This window comes from Parasteatoda tepidariorum, chromosome 4 (genome assembly GCF_982258835.1).
Source record: "Parasteatoda tepidariorum strain Cologne lab strain chromosome 4, Ptep-v5.0, whole genome shotgun sequence".
NCBI lineage: Eukaryota > Metazoa > Arthropoda > Arachnida > Araneae > Theridiidae > Parasteatoda > Parasteatoda tepidariorum.
In genome coordinates this window covers 77093363-77118010 of record NC_141758.1, presented here as the reverse complement: position 1 = coordinate 77118010, position 24648 = coordinate 77093363, and the positions used below count along the sequence as shown (strand labels likewise).

The 24648-nt window shown below is 28.1% G+C and overlaps 1 protein-coding gene across 1 annotated transcript in view; it reads right to left on the bottom strand.

Annotated features, from left to right (window-relative positions):
* The window catches only part of LOC107443667 (serine/threonine-protein kinase PLK1), a 187293-nt gene that overhangs the window by 9545 nt on the left and 153100 nt on the right, over nt 1-24648 (bottom strand). The window contains exons 4-10 of the mRNA XM_043051302.3: nt 12618-12841; nt 10646-10741; nt 10286-10561; nt 7563-7644; nt 4652-4748; nt 3958-4038; nt 469-631 (exon numbers count right to left, since the gene is read on the bottom strand). Coding sequence (XP_042907236.2) covers nt 469-631; nt 3958-4038; nt 4652-4748; nt 7563-7644; nt 10286-10561; nt 10646-10741; nt 12618-12841 — 1019 coding nt within the window. The remainder of the gene's footprint in view (nt 1-468; nt 632-3957; nt 4039-4651; nt 4749-7562; nt 7645-10285; nt 10562-10645; nt 10742-12617; nt 12842-24648) is intronic.

Sequence of the window (24648 nt, the reverse complement as noted above, 5' to 3'; positions counted from 1 at the left end):
AAGCCTTTAAGATATCAGAGATTTTTTTAAAACTTATATAAACAATCAGACATTCATTAAAAAAAGCAAAAATAACTTTCAAACTTAATAATTAATAATCTGAGATAAGAGAATAGAAGAAAGATTACATCAAGAGGCAAATCAAATTCCTAATTTTACTTTTATGTAAACATATCATTAAATTATTATGGTAATTTTTTTCAACTGAGATTTAGCTTAAATAATTATGAGTGCTCGATAACTTCATACTACAGTTCATAGATATTAAATATATGTATATTATGTATACTAATATTTATTAAATATATTAATATTTTTGTACTGCAGTTAATTATATAAAATATTTATGAATGCTTAATATCTTCATATAAATCTAACATGCTACTGTGACAAAAACATTAATAAGCTTATCATCTGTCAAAAACCAAACAGAAATACAATGAAGTTTAAATAGTTCAGAAAACTTACGATCGATTGGCAGACATGCTCATTCTTGTTGAATCATTAAACATGACTCCAAAACTATGGTTGGATAATTGGAAAGCAAATCCATATTTATTGGAATAATCAACCCATTTTGAAATAAAAGGACTTAAATTATAATTGAGTGGAGGTGGATTACTATTGCAATCTAAAATGAAAAAAAGTAAAGAACATATTTAAATACACAATCAAAACAAATTCTAAAAGCTATACTATTGACTTATAATAAACTGACAAAAAGCTGAAATTTTTTTAAAGCAATGCAATATAGTGATAAAAATTTGCAAATGATTGTCATTAGATAAAAGTTACATATCTTATAGTTTCAAATATTTGAATGTGTTTAAAGGAATTTTTTTTCAGATCAATATGCATGTAAAATGTATATTCTAATTCTTCTTATATTCTTAACATTGGCATTAAATTATATTTATATGTCTTATAGTTTCTAACATTAGGATGTATTCAAAGGAATTTTTTTCCAGGTCAATATGTAAATTTTATATTCTAATTCTTCTTATATTCTTAACATTGGTATTAAATTATATTTATATTTTTTATAGTTTCTAAGATTTTAATGTGTTCAAAGGAATTTTTTTCCCGATCAATATGAATGAAAATTTTATGTTCTAATTCATTCTCAAAATGCTAATTCTTTGAATTAAATAAGATATCTTTTCGCATACAACTGCGAAGAAATTTGGTCTATTCTGCTTCAAGTTAGAAAATTAACAATCGCTTAATTAAATAAACATACATTTATACATCTTCATAAAATATAAAACTTGACTTTTGACAAACATAAAGTTAATATTGCATATCCCTCTGGAAGATTGAAACACATAATGACATTTAAACATTTATTAAATTTTCATTATATTACATATATATTTGAATAGCTGAGCTTGTAGTAGAATTAATTGCATTTTTATGAATTTTAGGGTATTTTTTTATCCAACTAAGAATTCTTTAGTAAAATTTTTAATTTTATTAAAAAGATTGAAGTTACCTTGTTTTTCTAAAAAAATGCTACAATATTGTGACAGTTTTGCTATAATGATAATCATAGTTATATAGATAGTCTAATATATATATATATATATATATATATATATATATATATATATATATATATATATATATATATATATATATATATATATATATATATATATATATATATATATATATATACCATTTTCAAGACTATATTTATAAATATATATATTCTTTTTTTAAGCAGAACTTGCAGCAGAAATGTATTAAATTTGAAAAATAATAATAAAAATAATGAAAAGTAAAGTACATCATATTAAAGAGAACACTTCACAGTTTTTAAATATAATACATACTATAAATGTTAAATATAATTATGTTATTCTCAGTTTATATAACTAATTATTTTAATGACAGACAGTAAAACAACGTTATTCTCAGTTTACCCACCTACTTAGAAATTAAAGTGACTGATTTGTGAGAAAAAGTCAATTGAAACAGTCAATAATATAATCGAATGATTTCAGATAGTTGCAGTTACGAAATTATCTAATTTTACAATGTATTAAATAAATATAAAGTATTTAGAAAAATGTAAATTTAAAATAGCCGACTATAATAAATCATAATAGTTTAGAAATAATAAAACTTTTTAGACAAAATAAAAGCAACACGTCGAATGACTAAATAAAATCAAATCTAAATATTCCATTCGATTAAATAGACATCAAAATCAGTAATGAAAAACTCATAAGAATTTTTTTTCTAATGTATACAGAGATTTTCAAAGCTATAAATTTCAAGTAAATGGGTTTGGTAACATAATTATCGATATTCAGCAATTATAATTTAATTTTTAAAAAATTCCCAGAGCACAAAATTCTCAAGTATTGTGACATAATTTATTATTTTTGTAACTCAAAATTATTTTGTTAAAAATGAACTTCAGAAACTTAATATTATCAAAAACATATTACAATTTTATATAACCTAATCCATGACAAGTATCATATATAACAAAAAAAAATGTATGTAAATAAATAAAAAATAAAATAAACAAATAAATAAAACTACAAACAAAATAATATATGTGATGCCCATCCTTTGTCAGATGATTTTATTTCAGTTCGTTTGGTTAGATCACTCTAAATGATGGCAAGGACTTTTCATGACATATAGTCAAACCCCGCTATAGTGAACCTTCAAAGGACCGAAATTTCGGTTCACTAAAACTGGGAGTTCACTATATCCGTTACGCAGGCAATTCAACTAATGGTTCCCAAACTCCTCCTTTTATTACACATTATTCAAATAAATGATTGAAAAATATTACGTAGTAGCAAAAAATGCGTTACTTTTTATTACTCTTTGTCTTGTGTACAAAAAAAAAATTTTGTAATCTTCAGCTGATGAGCAATCCTCAACCTCAGATACGGAAACACTTCCCGACTCTCAAATACTTTTTCCTGAATTTCTGTTATTCGGCTTTTTAAACCTGTCTAACCTGCTATTCGCGCACATAAAAGTATTACCATAAAATCGTTTAGCAAATTCATCGACATTTGTCCAGAGATTGCAGCTTCTTCGAATGGTGAACCACTTCAGTAATGCTTCCTTAACATCCTTGTGATCCGCTTTTCTCAACTTTTTTCTGCCATCTAAATTTTTTTCACGAGCAGAAATTATTAATTGATTTTTTTCTATATGTTAGAAACTGCAGATTTGGATAGTAAAAAGGAGTTGAAATGAGGGCCTTATCAACACATATTAGTGTCCAATCCTGTGAATAATAATGAATAATTACTCATCCCCTCTGACAGAAAATGCATATTGATCCCACTGACACCTTGCAGGCGCATCATCTGCCTGAGATGGAAACATCTGCTTGGTTTGTTTAGGGATGGGAAAGTGAGATAAAAGAAGCAAACACGAAAAAAAAATTTTATCGCTACATTCCCCTCTATAGATGGTTTTAAAAATCGGCATATGTATTTATTTTGAAGTAGAAATTTCAAAATTATCACACAAAAAATGAGTCGAAAACAGAAAGAAGTTCATTATATCTAACTTCCTCACTTTCTTAGTTCACTATATCCACAAAAAATAACATTATACGTGTATAGCAAGGCACGGGACCGAACATTTCGTTCACTATATCCGGGAGTTCACTATAAACCGTGTTCACTATAGCGGGGTTTGACTGTATTTATTTCAGAATAACAAATTAATTCAATTGGTTGAATGTAAATTTTTAAAAGTACAGGCAGTACATTAATTAAAAATACATAAATTTTTTCCTTTGAAATAGTAAAAGTTTACAAAAAAGTCATCATTAGCTATTAAATTCTGGTAAAATTCCAAACATCAGAAATACATTTCGTTATTAACTTTTGAATAGTATGAGATATAATTATAAATTTTTGCAGTAGTACAAAAGTGAAAATAAGAACAATATATAAGATTGCCATCTTAACTTACCTTCGGGTATTGATTCTAAAACATTTAATAACATATGAAACATCGAAGCAGAACTAGAGCTTTCTTTTGGTTTTTTGATAACTAATAAAAGAAAGAAAAAAGGAATTAGACAGTGAAGACATCGTTTCAGAATTTTGGAACACATTTTTGTTTTATTTTAAAGTATTCCAATGTTCCCTGTAATAGAATTAAAAATTTTAAGGTTTCCTAAAGCTTTTCCGAAGTTGCTATTATAGCTTTGAAAAAGTTGAAAAAATACTTAAAATTTTGGTACTTAGTACAATAAAAGAGTTTTAATAAATAAAAATTTAAAAATACTAATTAATAACCTTGTAAGTAATGAAGTTGAATTGTTATAATATCTGACAGGTTAATATGAAAGAAGAAATTTTTTTTTCATCTGAAACGAACCCTTAATATACAGTTTAAATCACGGACAAATGAAATTGCACATATTGTTAAAATACTACTACACAACGCTCTTTTAAAAATAAATACATCAAAAAGTTCAATGTTCAGGAAAAATTTAAATAAAACTTAGCAACAAATAATATTTTTACACAAACAAATTTGTCTGATAGGAAGTTCTCTCGAATTCTATGTAACATTTCTTTGTATGTAAAAACAGCGGGTTTATATATATACTCATACTTTTTTTTATTATGGTAAACATAAAATATTACTATACCCATACCTTTATCTGGACAAAGAACATTAGTCAGTTTTTGTCTGATAGTTGAAGGGAAACAGTTATCTTTTCTACAAGAACTCTCATCAGACTTTACATGAATCTAAAAAAAAGAACAAGTTTTATTTATTATTAAATTTATAAACTTAAATAAAATTATTAATGACATAATAAAAAAAAAAGAAATATTATTGGGAAAAATTTTCCGTTCACAATAAAGCACTCAAAGGACGCTTTGTTTCGAACAAAAGCTACTTTTAAACTTATACATATTGGTTTCACTTTAACTTTTTAAACAATTTTAAAGCCTTATAAAAAGGATTAACATTAATTAGGTTTTAACAGCAATACAATTTTCGTTTTCAATAGCTATAAAATACTGAAATTTACCTAAAATTCGATTCATTCAGGGATGAGAGTAGTTGAAAAGTAAAAAAGAGGAAATTCAAGAACGAATATATATATATATATATATATATATATATATATATATATATATATATATATATAAGTTAACTTTCTTAGTGTTTTCTTGTATTTATTTATTTATTATATATATATATACACACACACACCAAAATTTGACAAAAAAGTGCAATTTTTAAACTTGTAAACCATGTGATTATAAATCCCGATCATTAATTTTGAAATTGTATGAATATATGAATATGAATCACATGCATGATTCTAAATTAAGAGAATATGAATCCCGAAATGAGGCTTTTAAATCACGTGAATATGAAACTCTATATCGAATTTAAAAAATGAGAAAATACAAATCATGATGCGTAATTTTTAGATCATGTAAACACGAATCACGATGCGTAATTTTTAAATAGCGCAAATACGAATCCGACTGTCTAATTTTTAAAGCACGTATAAATAGGAAAATTGATGCTTGATATTACAACCGCAAAAACTAATCATGACATTGTATTTTAAGCTTGCATGAATACGAATCGCTACATAGGGTTTTAAAAGCGCGTAATTACAAATCGCGATATTGGATTTTTAAATCTCGTAAATAAGAATCGCAATGTACGACATTTAAATCGTCTGATTAAGAATCGCAACATTCAACTTTTAAATCAGGTAAATAGGAAAATCAATGTTTGAGGGAAGAACGAGGACTTCAATGCTTTTGCTTCGCGGAAAATTTAATTCCTCATAAAATATTTTAACTTGTGCAAGAAAAAAAAATTTCAGTGGAAATTAGCGGAAAAAATGGAAAAATCTGAAGAAAAAAAAAAGCGGAAATCCGCGAATCCGCGGAAGAATCACATCCCTGTTCAATAGAGAAGATTAAACTTTTTAACGATTAATAACAAACAATATTAATAAAAATTATATTTATGCAACACATATTTTATTTTTATCCAAAAAAAAATACAATTGAATAAAGTTTAAGAGCAACAAACTAAGATACTATGCATAGTTTATAGTATTAATTCTAATGGGTTATAACAAACACTATTAAAAAAATAATATTTATGCTACAACCATTTTATAGTGAATAAATCAGATTAAAATGTATAATAAATAAACTAGGATTGAATTGAAAAAAAAAGTAATAGAAACTAGGAAGTTTATAGAGATAGAGCATTAAAAAATTTAAAATCCATAAACAGCATGGAAAAAAAGATTCTTATTGTAAATTATTAAATGCAACAACTTTTTTCTAAATAATTATCTGAAAAAAGAAAAAAACTAAAAACAAAAATTTATGTTACAAAAATAAATAATAACTTTTTTCAATTAAAAGTTATATAAATATTTTAATTTTCTAAACTACGTACTTTATGTGTAAAAACTGAAATTTATATAGAAAGAATACTTAATTATACATGACTGTAGTCTTGAAAATCAATTAAACCGTAACATAATAATTTTTCAACATATCTTCCTAAACATTAAAAATAATTTTTTGCTAAGTACATTAAAAAAAAATCACATGCTTTTAGAATAAATGATATGACAAACTTATGTTTACAAAGAGTTATGAAATTAAATAAGAAAAAGATTTAAAAGTATACTAAAACACCAATAACTTAGATAAAGATATACCAAAAACATACAAAAGTATTAATGTTTTCAGAATAAACAATGTTAACCCCAAGGCAATATGATCCCTGTAACTGAAATTCTAACTAAAAGTAACTTAAACACTTAAAATTTATGAGATTTGTTTATTTTGACATACAGTTTTTAAAATAAATTAGAAGAAATTATAATATTACATTATAATATTAGCAACATTACTCAAAAATTACCTTAAAGTGTGTTATTTGGAAAATGAAGTCATATATGTGTCGTTATATAAAAGTGCACAATCTTTTTTTACAGCTTTTTAGAATCACAATATAATCAGTTTAAATATAATAATAAGAACTATACAAATTTACTTAAAAAATTTAAAGACAAAATAAATGAAAAATATTTCTGAATTAAAAATTAATTTAATTTTTCCACACCAAGTCTCTTTTATTAAAATTTAATTATAATATCTTTACAACTTTCTCTGTGAAAAAAGTAATATTTTTACTCTATGTAAATTACTAAAATCTTCCATTTTTAAATTAACCCTTTACTACATTCATGTTTTGGTTGAAAATGTTTTCTGAAAAAAAAAAAATTAAAGTTAAAAGGTTTAATCTTGAATTAAAATCTAATTTTCATTTTGCAATTTTGAAACAAAGCATACAGAAATTATTTAAAAAAGAACAGCTATGAAATATCCTATGGTAGCTAAATTGTGTCTCTCATTTTTTTAGTTATAAGATATTCAAGTTAATTTTTAGTTAAGCCCTACATTCACCATTTAAGTTTCCCATTTGGCCTCTGGGCCACAACCATAATTTGACAAAAAAAAAAAAAATTATTCAATGATGGAATATCAACTAATGGATTGTAAATATACCTTTGGTACATCTGGCTTCGGACTAAGTTGTAAGTTTACAACACGATTGGCAATTTTATCCACATCACGTTCACTGGAAGCTCTAAAAGTAAATACAATAGTTATTAAAACTTGGCAGAAAGATTAAAAAAAAGACTAAAAAAAATTATTAAGGTAGCATTTAACATAAAACTATTAGGTAGGGTGGCTCATCTTGGAACATTTTTTTTTGGCCTTAAATTTTAAATTATCTTTTAGCTCTTTTAGATTCAGATAAATGTTAGCATCATCTAACCTTGGAACATAATTTGAGTCTATTGATTAAGCAGGTAAGAATTTATTAAGATTTTTATTTTTGAAGCAAATTTACTTACTTTCATATTAAAGTTTAATTAGTTGTAGTAAGAAATTTAAATGAAATTATTTTTAATAAAGGATAATATAATGAAGTATGAAGCTTTCTCTTTAGAAGATATCAAATTTAATTGTTCTAATGCTAAGTCTAAAAGTATGACAGTTTAAAATTTCATGTTAGGTAAATAGTGCACCTTGGGACAGATAGTGGTGGCCCACTATAGACTACATATGCAAAACTAGTGGGACACTACATATACAAAATTAATCTTTATTAAAAATAGATTTTCAACGAAAAGATATTGTGCATGCAAAATATTTTTTAATTTATATTATCTGTGTTTATTAATAGTTATTATTTCTTATTTTAGGAACTCATTAGACTTAACTAATAACAAGAATTAGAAGCAAAAAGTATAAAAGTAATGCAGCAGTTCGTACTAACACTGCTGCAAGTTTTATCAGGGGAAACGACTTATAGGAAAGCTGCTGAATTCTACAGTATTAGTTAGACCACTCTGAACAGACATATTATTTCTTTAAAAAGAGAGAGCAGCCAAATTCTAACTTTAAAGGAAAAAACACGAAAATTTTGTTTGTTACATTAAAGTTGCCTCAAAACCTATCAGGCCCCCCATAGCAATAGAAATCTACAGAGAAATCGGACATTGAAATTTTTATATAATATCTGTTGTGTTATTTTAAATTGAAAATGAATTTTGACGACAATCTTACCAGGATATGGAGTGACGTTATGTTCGGAACAATAAGACATCTTTAATTCTAAGAGCTTCAAATAAAGAATCATAATTTTTAACAAATATTTTCAACATATTTAGCCCAAATAATACTATCTTTTCATAAATAAGTAAGAAATGTAGCTTATATGGTTTAAACATGTTTTTTTTCTTTGTCTAATTGTAATGTTTTAATTTTTAAAAGTGGATCGAAAGGAAGTACTGAAATATGAGCTTTTTGTTTACTTTTAAGAAAGGAACTTGTGATGAATCAATACGCTACTAATTGCCTATTTCTGTTAAAAAATTCATTAAACCAAAATCAGAGACCTTAAAAACAAACTAGCGTTCTCACTGCATTCATGAAGAATAACTCAAGGATATGCGAATGTATTTGCGTGCTAAAAATCGTAGGTCGCGTATGCGAATTCGGAGATGTGAACGAGAACCTTCAAAAGTGAATGTTGATAATTTAAATGAGGAAAAATTGTATAATGTATCCTCATTTACTTATGAAAAACTCGTATTGTATGTAGGTAGGTACTGCACAGTGTACTATTGGCGAAGGTCTAGGAAACATCCCAAAGGATGATCAAAAAACGCGACATCACAATTTTGATCCTCTACAGAGAGGATGGCTCCTCCGCTTAGGTAGACCAAAGACCTGTAAGTGAGGTCTAGCACTTTATGGTAGAACAGTTTAACGAAGACCGATACCCGATACCGCGCATCCTCAGTCCCAAAGCAGGCTGACCAAAATAGTCATTCTACTCGCTTACTGATCGCAGCCAGTGATGATTGACTTCGGTGTTCTACAGGGAACTGTGACTTCATGATTAGACCCCTGCGGGACACAACTACAAAGAGGGGATTAAAAAGCAGGATAATCAATTTAATAATTAATGGTAAAAATAGCAACAGCAAAAAATCTTGCAGAACAACGGAAAATCGTACTTACCGATAACAAGTTTTTGAACATTGTTGTTGTGCAAGCATTTGCGGCATAATTATTGCATATTGTGCGCTACCTCATCAAATGTAATAAGTCATTTCACAATCATAAAACTTAAATGCCTTAAATAATTCATTTGCATTTGAAATAAGCCCTTTTTAACCGATTGAATAAAATCGAAACAATTTTATTAAATAGAAATAGAAACGCGTGATGGGTAAAGCCTTTTAACTTGTTGGTTTTTAATGTAAACACTTGGAACTTTCAAAATTCAAAGGGATTGCTCAAAAAAAATTCTACAAGCTTTCGAGCATAAATTTCATACCACAAGTTTTGTCTATTACGTTTTGACGTAATCGAAAAGGGAACTTCTCAATCCAAGGTAAGTGTTATTTTCCTCCTTGCTTCTTTTGCTAATGGTGGAAATCAGTTCATTTTTCATCAAGTTTGCATAAATATCAAAATTAGTTTTTTTGGGGGAACAAAAAAGCGGCTAAGTAGATGTACATCTTGTAACGTTCGATATTGATAAGTAGCGGGAAAGTTTGACTTTTGATATGATTCTTAATAGTTGCTGTGAATAATTCTTCAATCAAACAACCACACAAATATCTCATTTTTACAATTAATACTAATTTGTGATTTTTTTTATAGGGCAATATTGTAGAATAAATAATTCTTTAATAAAAAAAAATTCTCACCTCCTAATAAATACACCAATTGGAAGTTTAGGAATAGTAACACAACATGTGGCAGGTAAAGAAGTTGGCAAATAACCGGAACTAAAAAATCTATGCTTTATTATTTCATCTAAAGATGGCCTGTCAGATGGTTTGCACTGCAACATTCTGACTACTAAATGGCGAGCTGGCTCAGACATTGAACTAGGAATTGTATATTTGTTCGTTGTTATCCGGTAATAGGTTTCATTTAGTGTGGAAGTTTCAAAAGGTGGTTGTCCTACCAGCATAGCATACCTGAGAAATAAAATGGAAGAAAATTAGATTCCACGCATAAATTGTTGACAAAAATCTATAGCAAACAAGGAATATTCATCTTACATAATGCAGCCCATTGCCCAAACATCAGCGGCAAAGCTATGGCCTTGCATATTTAGAACCTCTGGAGCTATGTAATTCGGTGTTCCACAAACAGTGCTAAAAGAAAATTTCAGCCAAATTAAAATAACATTATGATGAAAATTTAATGAATTAACAACACACCGCACAAATTTAACTATATAAATTAATGATACTAATTACAATTCATTAAAAAATTAACAAATTATACCAATATAAACTCTAAATTATTTTAACATTATGGAATATAGTGTCATGAGTAATATAGTATTTAACATAGTATCAATATATCGCTTGCTCAAAGTTAAAACGACACTTCTACACTCACTTCTCATGTTATTTGAATGAGAAGTGAGTGCAGAAGTGTCGTTTTAACTTTGAACCAGCGATATGGCTTAACGCTTTAAGCAGAAAATCTCAACATATAAAAAATATAAGTAATGACGAATTAAAATAAATGAAATTAATAGATTTTATTTTAGGTTTCATGTCTAGAAAATATAATTTAGGTCATATAACATAGGTATTAACATAGTATCATAGGAGGTTTTTAACATAGTATTAATGTATAAAGAAATATAGAAAATGTAAACACATAATAAAATGTACGTAATGAATTTAAAAAAAAACGGGTTTAACAGATTTTATCTAAGGTTTCATGTGCAGAAGATATAATTTAAGTGAAATAATGGAAACTAAGAACGCGTGTTTCAAATTATAAAAGTATATTTTTCATACTTAGGGAATGCAATTTAATTAATAACTTCAAAACAGAAATTATTAATTAAAGGATTAAATAGAATTTTCGAAAATAAATAAAAAAAAAAGGGGGGATGAAGAAGAAACAAATCCAAACGTTGTTGAATCGATGCATCAAATGACTTAGTTTAAGTTATTAATTTTTTTAATTTTTGGGAAATTGTTATTGTTATGCGCAGTTCTGGTTAAGGAAGTGGGGGAAAAAATCCGAAATATTTAAAATAATTTTTGATGTAACGATCGGGTTTTCGAGTAACAGATGGCAAATTAATTAAAAGAAAGGATTAATCAAGTTATGAAAGCAGACACAAAACAGTAAATCCTCTGAATAAATTTCTGGAAAACTAATTTCAATTGCTTAGCTTGGGGCAGCAGGCAAAAGTTTAAGCTATATTTTTTTAATTAATTTATCTTACAGCATTATTTATTATAATGATATAAATAATACGCTTTAACACACCAAGTGCTAGTTCTAGCTTTCTCCGAACTTCCAATTAGTAGCGTTTCTGTACAAAAAAAACTAGTTTTCTCCACGTGGAGAAGGCAGCTGGGTAATTTCAGAACAATTCTACCCAAATGCTCTACAATTAATTATTATTATTTATTTTTTAAAAAAAATTCGTTATCACAAAATAAATTTTTATTTTCACTGCTCAAACTTGATTTGTTTCGGTCGAAAATGAAGAAACTATCTTCTTTTTCTTTTAAATCTGACATTTCAGTGTAAGAAATCAAACAAAAATGGGCATTTTAAACGAGTCATTCCTGATACGCATTAATGTTCACAAAGTTTCTACTTGCACAAAGTGAATGGATGTCTTACAAATATGTAATTTACTTTCTTTCTCTATCATACAGATTTTGACAAACGAGCCGATTTGAGAGACGCTAACTCTCTATATATTATAAACGCTTTCATCTAGTTGCACACAGAAACTTTACTATACCTAGACATCAATTTACTATACCTAGACATCAATTTACTATACCTAGACAAAAATTCGAAAGTTAAGAGGGTAGATACGGAATTTTGTGAACCTGCATGTAATGAGGACGGCCGTAACGGAACACACCGTATGTTATAACATATACATTTGGGGCAGTGAAAACATTTTCTTCGTTAAAAAGGGCTTCAGAATGTAAGAATGTTCAGAATGTAATTCAGAATTTAAGAATAATGTTTCTAAATACTCACAATTTTTTACCACACTTATCGAGATTTGAAATATGAGTGGCGAGTCCATAATCACCAATTTTCACTTCCATTTCTTCAGACAGAAGCATATTGCCCAGTTTCAGATCGCGATGAATTACTCCTTGAGAGTGCGTATACTGTACACCTTCAGCTAGCTGAAGCATGAAGTAGCGAACCTCAGGTTCAGTCAAGAACTTTCTGCTCCTCAGGACATGAACGAGAGACTAAAAAAAATCAAGCCAGCAAGTTAAACATAAAGTTAAAAATAAAATATCAAGTGTAAACACACAAGGCATAAATACCGAATGTTCCAAAAGTAACCAATATATTTGAAAAATCAATTCAATAAACAATAAGGAAGGATATAGAAACATATAATTTGCCACCGTCTACTAAATAAACATAAATTCAAAATTAGTTTCAAAATTTGTCGCCAGATGGCACCGATCACTTAATTAAGTTGTAAAACAATGGCGATTTTTTTCTTTATTGTTATTACTTTTTTATTGTTGTTACTCAGATCATTCCAATTTAAATTATTCGGGTTTCTGCTATATTTCAGAACGTTATTATGTTAGGGCAAATAGCAAAGGGCTGAACATTATTAAAACATTATTTTGTGGTTAATTTTCACCAGCAGCGCTATCCGTTGAAGAGCTTCGGAACTAATTTTAAAACTTGATGAAAAAAAACCTGATATTTTTAAGTACTACCGTACATTGCTACAAACCGTACATTGAGCGCAAAAAAGGACCATTTTGAGTAACTTTTGATCTAATGATCGAATCTTCCCGTTCTAGGACTCAATCTCAATGGCTCGAGGGGGTGACCTTAAATATGCTAATTAATAAGTGCAGACGATATTTTAAATTACGAAATCAGACACAAAAACGTTCTTTCTCTGCATAGAAATACTTTTTTCGACGGGATCAATCCAAAATATAGTGGGCAGCGGCAGTCTGGAAAATATGGTCTCCATAGTTTAGTCAGGTGAACGATCCAAAGTTTGGACTAACTAATGTTATGACATTATTTACCTGCAAATTATTAATTTATTCCATGTGTATCTGTAGTTAATTGTGATATTATCATTTCGTCTTAACATTGTTCTCTGTTATTATTACTTTCTTGATTTAATTTTTAGAATTATTTCCTGATTTGCACAAATATAGTTTTCAAATTAAAAGTGTTGTTTCTATATAATACTATAATGCAATCGCATGACATTACCTTAATGTGTGAGACTTACGACAAAAATCATTAGTTATTTTACTTTTATTAAATGATATGTTAGTAACTTTTTGTAGAATTGCTCAATAATTCTTTTGGAAAAAATTATTTAACAAGTTTTTATAGTAATCAAAAATTAAATCAAAATTTAAAAAAAAAACAGTACAACGAGAAAAAAGTATGGTCAAAATTACCCGAATGTGGTAAAATTTACCATGTTTCTGACAACATGGTAACACCAAAATGCACGGTTATTTTTAAAGAACCGCCTTGGAAATGATTTGGGTGAAATTAAAAATAAAATATAGCTTTATAATCTGTGTTAAAATTCGGTAAAATTTGTTATTATGATACCATAGAGCATGGTATAAAAACCATTTATTCGGTTAAATTTACTTTTCAATTAATACTAAATGTTTGGTAATAAGGACTATAAGTTTAAAAACAAGAATATCTGGTAAAACGCTACCACACGATTAGGAAAATTACGAAATGAATGGTTTGAATGACGTATATTTCGGTTTTATTACCAATATTATTTCCACCAGAAATATTTTTACCATACAGTGCGATAATTTTGCAAAAACATTTTTTCGTGTAGATGAAATTATATAGTTTAAATTTTATCCCGATAAAATGAGAAACTAAATATGCAAAGGCAAATATGTGTTAATACAATAAATAATTTTGGTATCTTTAATTGAATAATTTTTAAGTTTAAGGTAATAATTTGCTTACTGTCAAAAAATAAAATGATCGCGTGGGTGGATGAGCAAAGCGAGGCGGGGGAAGAGCCACTTAATTTATTATCGGGTATTAAATTTCAGAATCTCAATAATCAAATAATTGCGTTCTTCAAACCAAGTAAATTTTACATAATGCAAAAAGGTCCCATTAGCTTTTTTATTTTTTATCATTTTACAGCATTTTTAAGAAACTGTTTTATAACTTAAATAATCCTTAAAGAAAATGTTCAAAAGAAACTTTTTTTACATTGACATTTTGATCTTTGTTATAAAAAATCTCTTCGTTTTCTATTGAATAGGACAATAATGACTTATAAAGTAAATAGCGAAAAACGTTTTTCTTCGAATTCACTTAAATTCTTCAACTAAGAAAAGCAAATATTATTTAAATAGAACTTAATATAGACAGAAGAACCCTTAAGGAGATTTATTTTATATTATTTGAAAAGATTCCCCGTATTTTCAAGGTAACTAGATTTTACGTAAAATATAAATGTTCTAAGTTTTATAAAGGACAAAATGAGATTTCAGCCATTTTTGTTTGAATACAACTTGGAAATTTTTTTTTATCTTCTGTTCAACAATTGTAAACATTTTATTTAATTTCTAATTAAAAAAAAGAAGATAACATTATGAAAAGCAATTTTTATAGTAAATAAATACGAAATAATCGGTAAAATTATATATAATAGAAAACATTTTTAAATCATTCTTGAAAAATTTCCCGTCCATGTAAGTAGATCTGATTTCGCTACTCGCTTTATAGTCCATTTTTTTATACTGTTTCTTCTTTTTATTTTATTTTATTTTCTGTATTTACATGTTATTTTTACTTTTTGTGTTCTATTTTATTTGTTGTAATTTTTGTAAAAAAAATTTTTGAGTGCTTTTCACACTATTGTATTAATATATTTTGCTTTGGTTTTATTGATACAATATCAGAAAGCACTCTGTTTTGCGGATATAATCGTGTGGGCTGATGGAAAGATTATATCTTTTTTTTTCCGTTTTTCTAAAATAGAATTTCATTCTTTTTTTTCATCTTTTTTTTTTAAACTGTTGTTAGTTATTTTTTTACTTATTATTTCCCCCCTTTTTTCATATGTCTATAATTCTTCTTTGTTTTATCTTCATTTTGAACTTATATATATATATGTATATAAATATTAGATCAATCTCGATAGTTGTAGAGGATGTCCTGAAATATCCAAATTAATAAGTTGAAAAATATTTTTTAGATGGATATACTGATTTTTTTATGTGAGCGAAACGTTTCGGTGATATAACGAAACACGTTAAAAAAATATTAACACTGAGGGGCTCAAACTTTAAACAGCTTCCCTGTCCTTATTCGGATCATATTTTTAAGTTTTTGATCGAATAATGTGCTTATGAAAGGCTAGAAATCCAAATCCGCAGCAAAAAAAAAAAATATAGGTATAGTCGAAGAAATTAGATTCTTGTACATGATTTCGCATCTTAGTAGCCAACACTAATAAATTCACATTTTTGTTGTCAACTTTTTAAACCATTGAAATCGTCCCTTAATAAGTAAAAAATCTAAACATTAGAGCAAAATTTATTAGGTGTGATATCTTTTTTATTTGGTTCACTGTATAGTTTAGTCATAATAGATCACTTACCTGCCAAACCGACTGTATGGAGTATTTCAGAGATTGTAAAGGCAATTTGCATTAAAAGTATTTGCATTAGAAGAACAAAGAAAGCCTTCACGGTCAGCTCGACGACTAACTCACGATATTAGCAGAGTTATTAGAGCACATTGGGAGTGTGTTAATAACAATATTTAAGACAAGAAGAAAAATTAAAAAAAAAAAAGAAAGAAAAGAAAACAACCAGTGTCGGAAACAGAAGCAAGGTCTTCACCTAATCCTGAGCCAATTCATTTTCAGGACCTCTATATATTTTCTTTTATAACCGGCGTTAAACAGCCGACTAAATTCTGAGTTTACAACAATTAATGTCCAACTCAGTAGCCTTGCAATTTTGAACGCAACTCTGAAGACAAGGGAACTCCTAAATCTAGCATAGGGACAAACTGGTCTTCGTGGAGGACTTTTTGTTGGAAATAAGCCGCATTTGAGATAAATGGATAGGTAAACCACGAAAACCTTCCACGGTTAACCCGATGGCAAAGGGATTCTAACCCCTGATTCGTCTACCACTGAGGGTATTTTACGCCAGCTCAGTGGTCGGTGCTTGCTAAGCTATTAAGGACACTAGGGGTATTTAGTTAATTGTGGTAGTAGGAAAATGATATACTTATATAGGTATTAAAGCAATAGGATTTTTTATGGCCCCCCAGATGAATCAAAGGTTTTATAGGATGCAAAAATTTAAAATTTTTAAAAAATTTTCATTAAAATTTTTAGAAACAAATTTATTGCTTGATCTAAGACACAGCAGATTATTATTAGCTAATTTAACTAAGATTTCACAGCCCTTGTTTTGTTGTTTATATTTTAGCTTTCTCAATAATTAGAGATCTAGGGGATAAAACGGTTGGTGCAATTTTTTTTTAAAAGGAAGTTTGGATCGCCATCTAATGCATTTTTAGGATTAATAATTTTTGACAATCAATAAAGTGAAAATTCGGTCCATCCCGAAAGTTATAACACAGTGAAGATGGGCAGAAAAACAGTTCATGTCCCCACACAAAATTCGATTTTTCTCAGAATCAGCCTTCATAGATATAAACCGTCCCTGAATCTTCAATAACCATTCTGTCTTTTAATCGTGAAACTTTTTTTTAATGAAACATCTATGTTTTCTAAAAAATTTCATTTCTTTAACAAATCTAATTTGCGATAATAATAAAGTCAACGACAACGCATAGTAACGGAAATCCTATTTCCAGCTATTTGAATAATCTATCGTTTAAAAAGTTTCTTAAGACTTAAAGGATTATTAATTCAAAATCATATATTTCCTATGATTCATATCATAAGATTAATGTTCACAAACTAAGATTTAAATTGTAAAATTAATTATTTTATTAATTATGGTATGAGACATACAAAATTTAATTAATAATTCTTTGAGCTACCAAATCCTTACACATTTTATGAACAATGATTTATGATAATTAAAAATCGCGTAACGTAAAATACATATAAATTAATTAAAAAAATAATGAAAATTTTAATTTAATGCTTAAAGCGTGAACCAAAAAAAACTTTATGAAATATATACATACATATAAGATTATTTCTGTCTTAATTAATTGTATGTTTTAGAAATTAGAGCGAATGATGAAAAGTGATAATTATGCAGTAAAAAGTATTTAAAAAAAAACTTTTCTCACAATAATCCCCAAGAACGAAAAGCTAATAATCAAAGTTTAATTTCGTTAAAATGACATATATAAAGTTGTGTGATGCTAAAGTAAACTTGGAATTAATTAAATTTCCACCTTTTAGTTAGAAAAGAAATTTTTTTCTCTCCTAATTTAGCACAGATAGCATTAAAATAGCGAAAGGAAAAACGCAAGGTCTTAATAAAATCATAATGTTAAAAAATATGAAAGACGGAAAATACATTTACCGTTTAAATTTAATTAAGAGATATGATATTAAAGAAAAATAAAGCGAAAATCAATTTATCGTTTTGATGTTAACGAAAAGAGAAAATAAAAGGAGAAAAAAAAAGGGTGGAAACTTTTGTTCCAATTAAATGTATGTATAAAGAAAATATTGAAGTCAGACACTCAACGTCTTTTTTATAATAGATAAAGAGATTTATTATTCGGTATTATTTAAAGCAAAACAATGTAAGAAAACTTAAAATATTCCAACTGTCTTTGTTTCTTTCTTCTTTTTTTTTAAAAAAACAAAATTGCTTATATTGATTTATAATACTAGATATGGCTCACAATCAGAAACAATTTGCTTGGTGACATAAATTGATTAAAATGTCTGTTTTTAATAGTATCTTTAAGGGCGCATTTAAATTCACTTAATTTAAATTTTAATTTGTCCATATATATCATTAATACGGGCCTGGTAACCTAACTTTTGGATATGTTGATACTACAGCAAGTGATTAACCTCCTTGCAACTGCTAAACGATTACATAAATCCAATTGCTTCCAACCAGCTATGCCGGGTAAACTAACTCACCACTTCTGAAAATGTTTATCTACTGTAACAGGTCATTATCTTCAAGCGATCGTAGTTTAATCATCATAAAACAATCGCCTCCAATCAATTGTATCTGAGAACGAGACTCATAGCTTCTGAGTATGTTAACATTTTGTAACAAATAATCACCTCCATACAATCGTACTTTCAATTTTCGAGTGGCAGTCGCCTCCTATCAACTGCGTCTTGTGTACTAAATCTCAGCTTCTGAATATGTTAATACACTACAACATAATTTACCGTCTTAGTCGTTTGTTATTTTTACGATACAATTTAAAATAAGAACAATTAGTTGATGAGACATATATACTTTAATTCTGAAAATGTAAATAGTTTGAAAATCAAACATACGCCTAGCACAGACAGAATATTAGGATGAATTCAAATTAGGCTTAACAGCGCAGAAGCAGTTAAAAATTAAATGTTGTAAAACAATTTAAAACAAGTGACAGATAGTTAAAAATTCAAATAATATTCTCAATATTACGAAACTAAAACATATTTTCATTTTTGGTAATAATGGCTTGCTTTGGAGAACTTTTGTCCTCTGATACAAAATGAAAGTAAATTTTTCATTTTACAAAATGAAAGTACATGTTCTCCTAATTTTTGTATATGAAGATCGGTTAGGTTAAACTAAAATTTTTATTTCTTACTAGATAAGACATTTAAGTAATATAAAAAAATAACATGTTTATATAAAATAGCACTTCCTTGTTTTAAGATGGAAGACCCCGTGTGAATTTGACCTAAACAGAAGAACTAAACAGAACCTAAACAGAAAAGAAGATTTTAAAATAAGATAAGTTTTATTCCATCATTGCAATAAATGCAAAATTTCATGCTCAATCTAACACTTTAAGTGATTGAATGTCGAGTGAAACGAAACATTCTCAAAACATTGGAATAGTTTTAATTTAATTCACCTCTTACATGAGCCTTAGGGATATTTTTTATAACTTTTCTGTTTACAAATTTTCAAATTTATTTGCATATTTATAGTGCTTTATAGCATTCAGCCAGTGGACTTTTTAATGATACAATACATTTATGTCGACTGTCGTGAGGTAAAGATTATAATTTCCTGCATGACCGGATTCATTTAAACTCTTAAGATGAAGCAATTCGGCATACAATTACTCCAATTTATTTTGGAGGATTTTTAATTCGTTAATAACAGTAGAATTTTATTTTAAAGAATGGATAAACAATCTAAACTTCCTTTATAAACGCAGTTGAGAATCCACTATAGATTCGATCGCGTATTATATATCCAATAAACGTCTCTTAGTAACATTTAAAGCATCGAAATTAATTTTATTTCATTTTATGAACTGCGGTGAGCAGCAGACCCAATTCTGAGTTGACGACTATAGATATTCAACTGTGTAGCCTTCTAATTTGGAACCCAATCCAGAAGACAAGGGAACTCTTGAATTAAGCTTCGGGAATAGCCTTTGTGGAGGAGTATTTTGACGGAACTAACCAGCATTTGTGTTACACGGAGAGGAAAACCACGACAACCTCTTACTGTCAACCTGATGGCAAGGGCTAAAAAGGGCAATGGCTAACCCCTAAAATGTCTACCACTGAGGATAGTTTACGTCAGCAATGGGGTCGGAGCAAGCCGGGAGCAGAACTCACATCAAGCAACTACCGCTATGATTCGAACCTGTGTCACTTCATCGGGTGGCAAACGCTTCATCCTCTGAGCTACCGGAACTCAAAAAAATTAATTGTAAATTGCCTTCAAATCGGATAACCCAGGCTTAAATCCCAATGATGACTGGTCATCGTTGGGATATTTCATCGAAAAGTCCATCGAGCTAGTTGGTCACATGCTCGATCCAAGAATTCCTTTGTCTTCTGAGTTAAGTGTTAAGTTCAAAATCACAAGGCTATGGAGTTGAACATTGATAGTCGTAAACCAAAAAAGTGTCGGTTGTTCAACGGCGGTTGAAAAATAAAATAATAAAATAATATATATATATATATATATATATATATATATATATATATATATATATATATATATATATATATATATATATATATATATATATCTTTAGCCTATAGATAAAGTGATTCAGGTTCGGATCTTGGCGATGGCTGGTTCATTCGAAAACTGCTACCAGTTCGCAATGACCATAGTGCTATATCCTCGGGGTTAAACGGATTGTGAGTTAAAAATCTTCTTACATTCGGGCTAAATGAGGGAGGATTTTGTTATTTTCCCCTTCAAACGAAATGTGGTTTGGTTCCTTTAGAAAGTTCGCCACGAAAGGCGAATTTGTATCCAGGAGTTCCCCTGTCCTCTGAGTTGTGTTCAAACATTCAAGATTATTGAGTTGAATATTGATAGTCACAAACTCAATTGGGTAGGGTGTTCAACACCGGCTTTAAAATAATACATCCAAAACAATCCAACTTAAAGAATATTGCGATAAATTTTCTCGGGACATAAGATTAAATATATAAAATAGGAATAATCCTATCTTATTAAGTTTTATCTTATTAAGAATATAGACACAATTTTTATCGCGTTCACTAAAACAATATAAATATGCTTTTAATTAGTAACTAAACGATAGAGTTGCCTAAAACGATATAAATCGTGACAAAGATACAATATTTAAAGAACAATAAGGGTGTTTTTTGAAATATTCATGTTTCTTTGTTTGTATGCAGCAAATAAATAAAAGAAAGATTGTTAGTATATTTATTTCTATTGTTTACTTTCTTGTGACTCCTTAATCATATATACTGTGACATTATGTTCTATTAACATTTGCATAGCTAAATTGAACTTTCGTAAACTCTTAATGCATTTTTCATGAAACACGGCTTTTTTTCTTTCTTAAAAGAAAAAAAAAAAAAACGATTCCGTTAATTTTGCTACTAATTCAAATCGAATTATCAATATTAAATACACAAAGCAAGATATTTCCTATTAGACTTCGTATAAATTTCTGATCTAATTTTTCTTCTTCAATATTGGAACTTGCTTTTTTTTAAAACATTTACAGTATATCCAAGAGGAGAAACGAACCAGTGGTGGGGAGGGGGAGTTTTTAAGCAAACAGTTCTGCAGTATCTTGGAAAGTATATACAAAATAGAAACGAACCATCCAGAATAACTTTTGTTGTAATTATCGGATCTTCTTCTAGGACTCAATCTTAATAGTTTGAAGGGGTGGCTTTAAATATGCCAATTAATTAGTGCAGATAATATTATAAGTTACGAAATCAGGCACAAAAACGTACTTTCTTTGAACAAAGATTACGGCTTCTTTAAAAAATTCGATTGCTCAGGAACTATTCGTCCAATTTCGTTCAAATTTTACATTTTATCATGTCAAATTCATTCTTTAAAATGTTGTAAAAAATTATATACCTTACAATTCGTTTTTTGATTATTATTAAATACATAAAGTAACAAAAAATTATAAATCTTTATTAAAAGTTATTTTTTGCATAGATTTACATTTTCGCTAAAGAATTTTATAATCGTATGCGAAAAGATTTCAATTCGCTTAAAAAGTTCTCGTGACGAATATTTCAAAATATTTCTTTAAGTCTGTCTCTTGACCAAACTATCGGGGATCCAGATTGAGGATAACCCCTATATTTTGGGGGTCAGAAATCATAATTCGTCGAAAAAAAGATATGTTTATTCAGAAAAAGAAAAAAAAATGTGAGAAATGCTAGAAAAAGAACTAGTAACTATGTATATTTATAATATTGTGTTAAATAGAATTTTAAAATGAAGAAATTCTTGCTTAATATACTGCATTCATACATGGTCCCATATCCCCCCTTAATATTAACCCATAATATTCAAACTCGGCCATGTATTATATTACAATATATTTGTATATCTGATTGAGTAACTTAAAATATCGTCTGCACTCATTAAGTAGCATATTTGAGGTCACCACCTCAAGTCATTAAGATTGAGCCCGAGAAGGTGAAGATCCGATTATTAGATCACAAGTTATTCAGGGCAATCCGTTTTTTTTTTTTTTTTTTTAAATCTTTCTTATTTCTGAGTGACGTACACCGAATTAGGCGCGGATCTGTATAGAATTGCAGATTTGTATAATGTGCAAAGACAAACACACATACAAATATGTAAACACCCTGCTTTACTTATGTAAATGATTAGGAAGATAAATTATTCTCTTCTACTTATAAAACCATTTATTTATCATTCATTCTAACTATTTGACAATTAAGCATTAATCATCCTAACTAGTAGTCAGAAAGAAAAAATATCAGAAATCTCCAATTTGTAACATTATTTTAAATACCAAATGTATTATCTTTGTAGTTATCGAACTCAATCATTGTATAAATTGTGTGTGCGTGTATATATATAAACTTTAATTTAATATGTATATATATTATATAAAAATAAGGTTTTGTTTATCGGTTACCATATTTGTTGTTGTTATACGTCTCATCTTTGTATTTAGATATTGCCTTTAAGCACAATTTAATGAAGAAAAATAAAGGCATACATTTAAATTTGTTAAATTTTCTAATAGCTAAGCTAATAACAATGCCTTTTCAATCTGAAATTGAGGTTTGTGAAGCTATTCAACCTTATAGGGGCCTCACCCTATATTTTGTGTTTGAAGATATTATTAAAGTGGAGTAGAGAAGAAAAAAAATTAAACACAACATCTGCCTCTGACAGATTTCTATTAAAAAAAATTCTTCAGGTAAAATCGCCGGAGGGTCAACTGAAAAACAAGTTAGCAAGGCAGCTGGGACCTCTTTTCATTCATAAGGTATTCTCTGACCCCCTAGCTGACCTTGAACTTTAATATCAAAGAAGAAGTCCTCATTTCTTAAACTGAAGTACAGTGAAGTTAAGATTTTTTTTTTTCGCATTTAACCCCAAGGATGTAATTTAAGTTTTTCCTCAGTACTTCTAGAAAGTGCTTGAAAGATGCTGCTTAGACTAGTCGAAGAAAATGCAAAAAAAATAAAATAAAAAGTTTGCTTTAAACTCAGTGAAGCGATTCATCTTTTTTCAGATTTTTCTTTTTTCGATTCTTTTATGAGCTATGAATCACGTATAAAGAAGACACGTGTCAACTACTAAGCTTCACAATAAATCTGATAACAAAATTAAAAAGATGTTTTAAAAAAACAACTTAATAAGTGTTAGGTGTTAGGTATTATTAAACTGACAAAATGTAAATATCTTAATTAAGTTGAAAATATATAATTAAAATTATCTTATCTATCGATTTAGCTCTTTATTTTTTCCTTTCTTCTTTGGGCAAATCAAGAATCAGAATAAATTTTACTGTTAGAATTTTCCTTTTAAAATTACAGTAATATAGCTGGCAGCAGTCAGGCCATCTAATTAATCGTAAAGTTTAAGGTGAAAAACATGTTTTTAACCTTCATGGTTTTGAAACCGTTTACAACTTTGTTAAAAAGCCATGAATACAAAACTATACGATTTTTAACCATTTAAAATCAATATTGTTTCAAAATCGTAAAGAAATATTAACCGAACATTGGAGCTAGGCCTTTTGTTAGATAATGGGCACTGGAGTTAGATTTGGTTGAGTTGTGTTTTATCAAATGAACCACGGAATGTGTTTTAGTTCTTCTGGTTGTCTCACCATATCGTGAGAGATGAGACATACTATCAATTTTTCTGTTAAGCAGCTTTATGGTGCTGCCATCTATGCGTGAATGAGAGTATCGTATTCTAGTCCAGGGTCACAAATAAGGGAGGGCAGGACTGGACAATCTTCATGTGTGGAAATGAGGGGATGAAATATTTTGGTGTCAACGTTGGGATTTAAACCCCTCGTTCTATCGGTTTTGAGACTATTATATGTACCTAGTTGCAAGGAGCTAAGTTACTTCCTT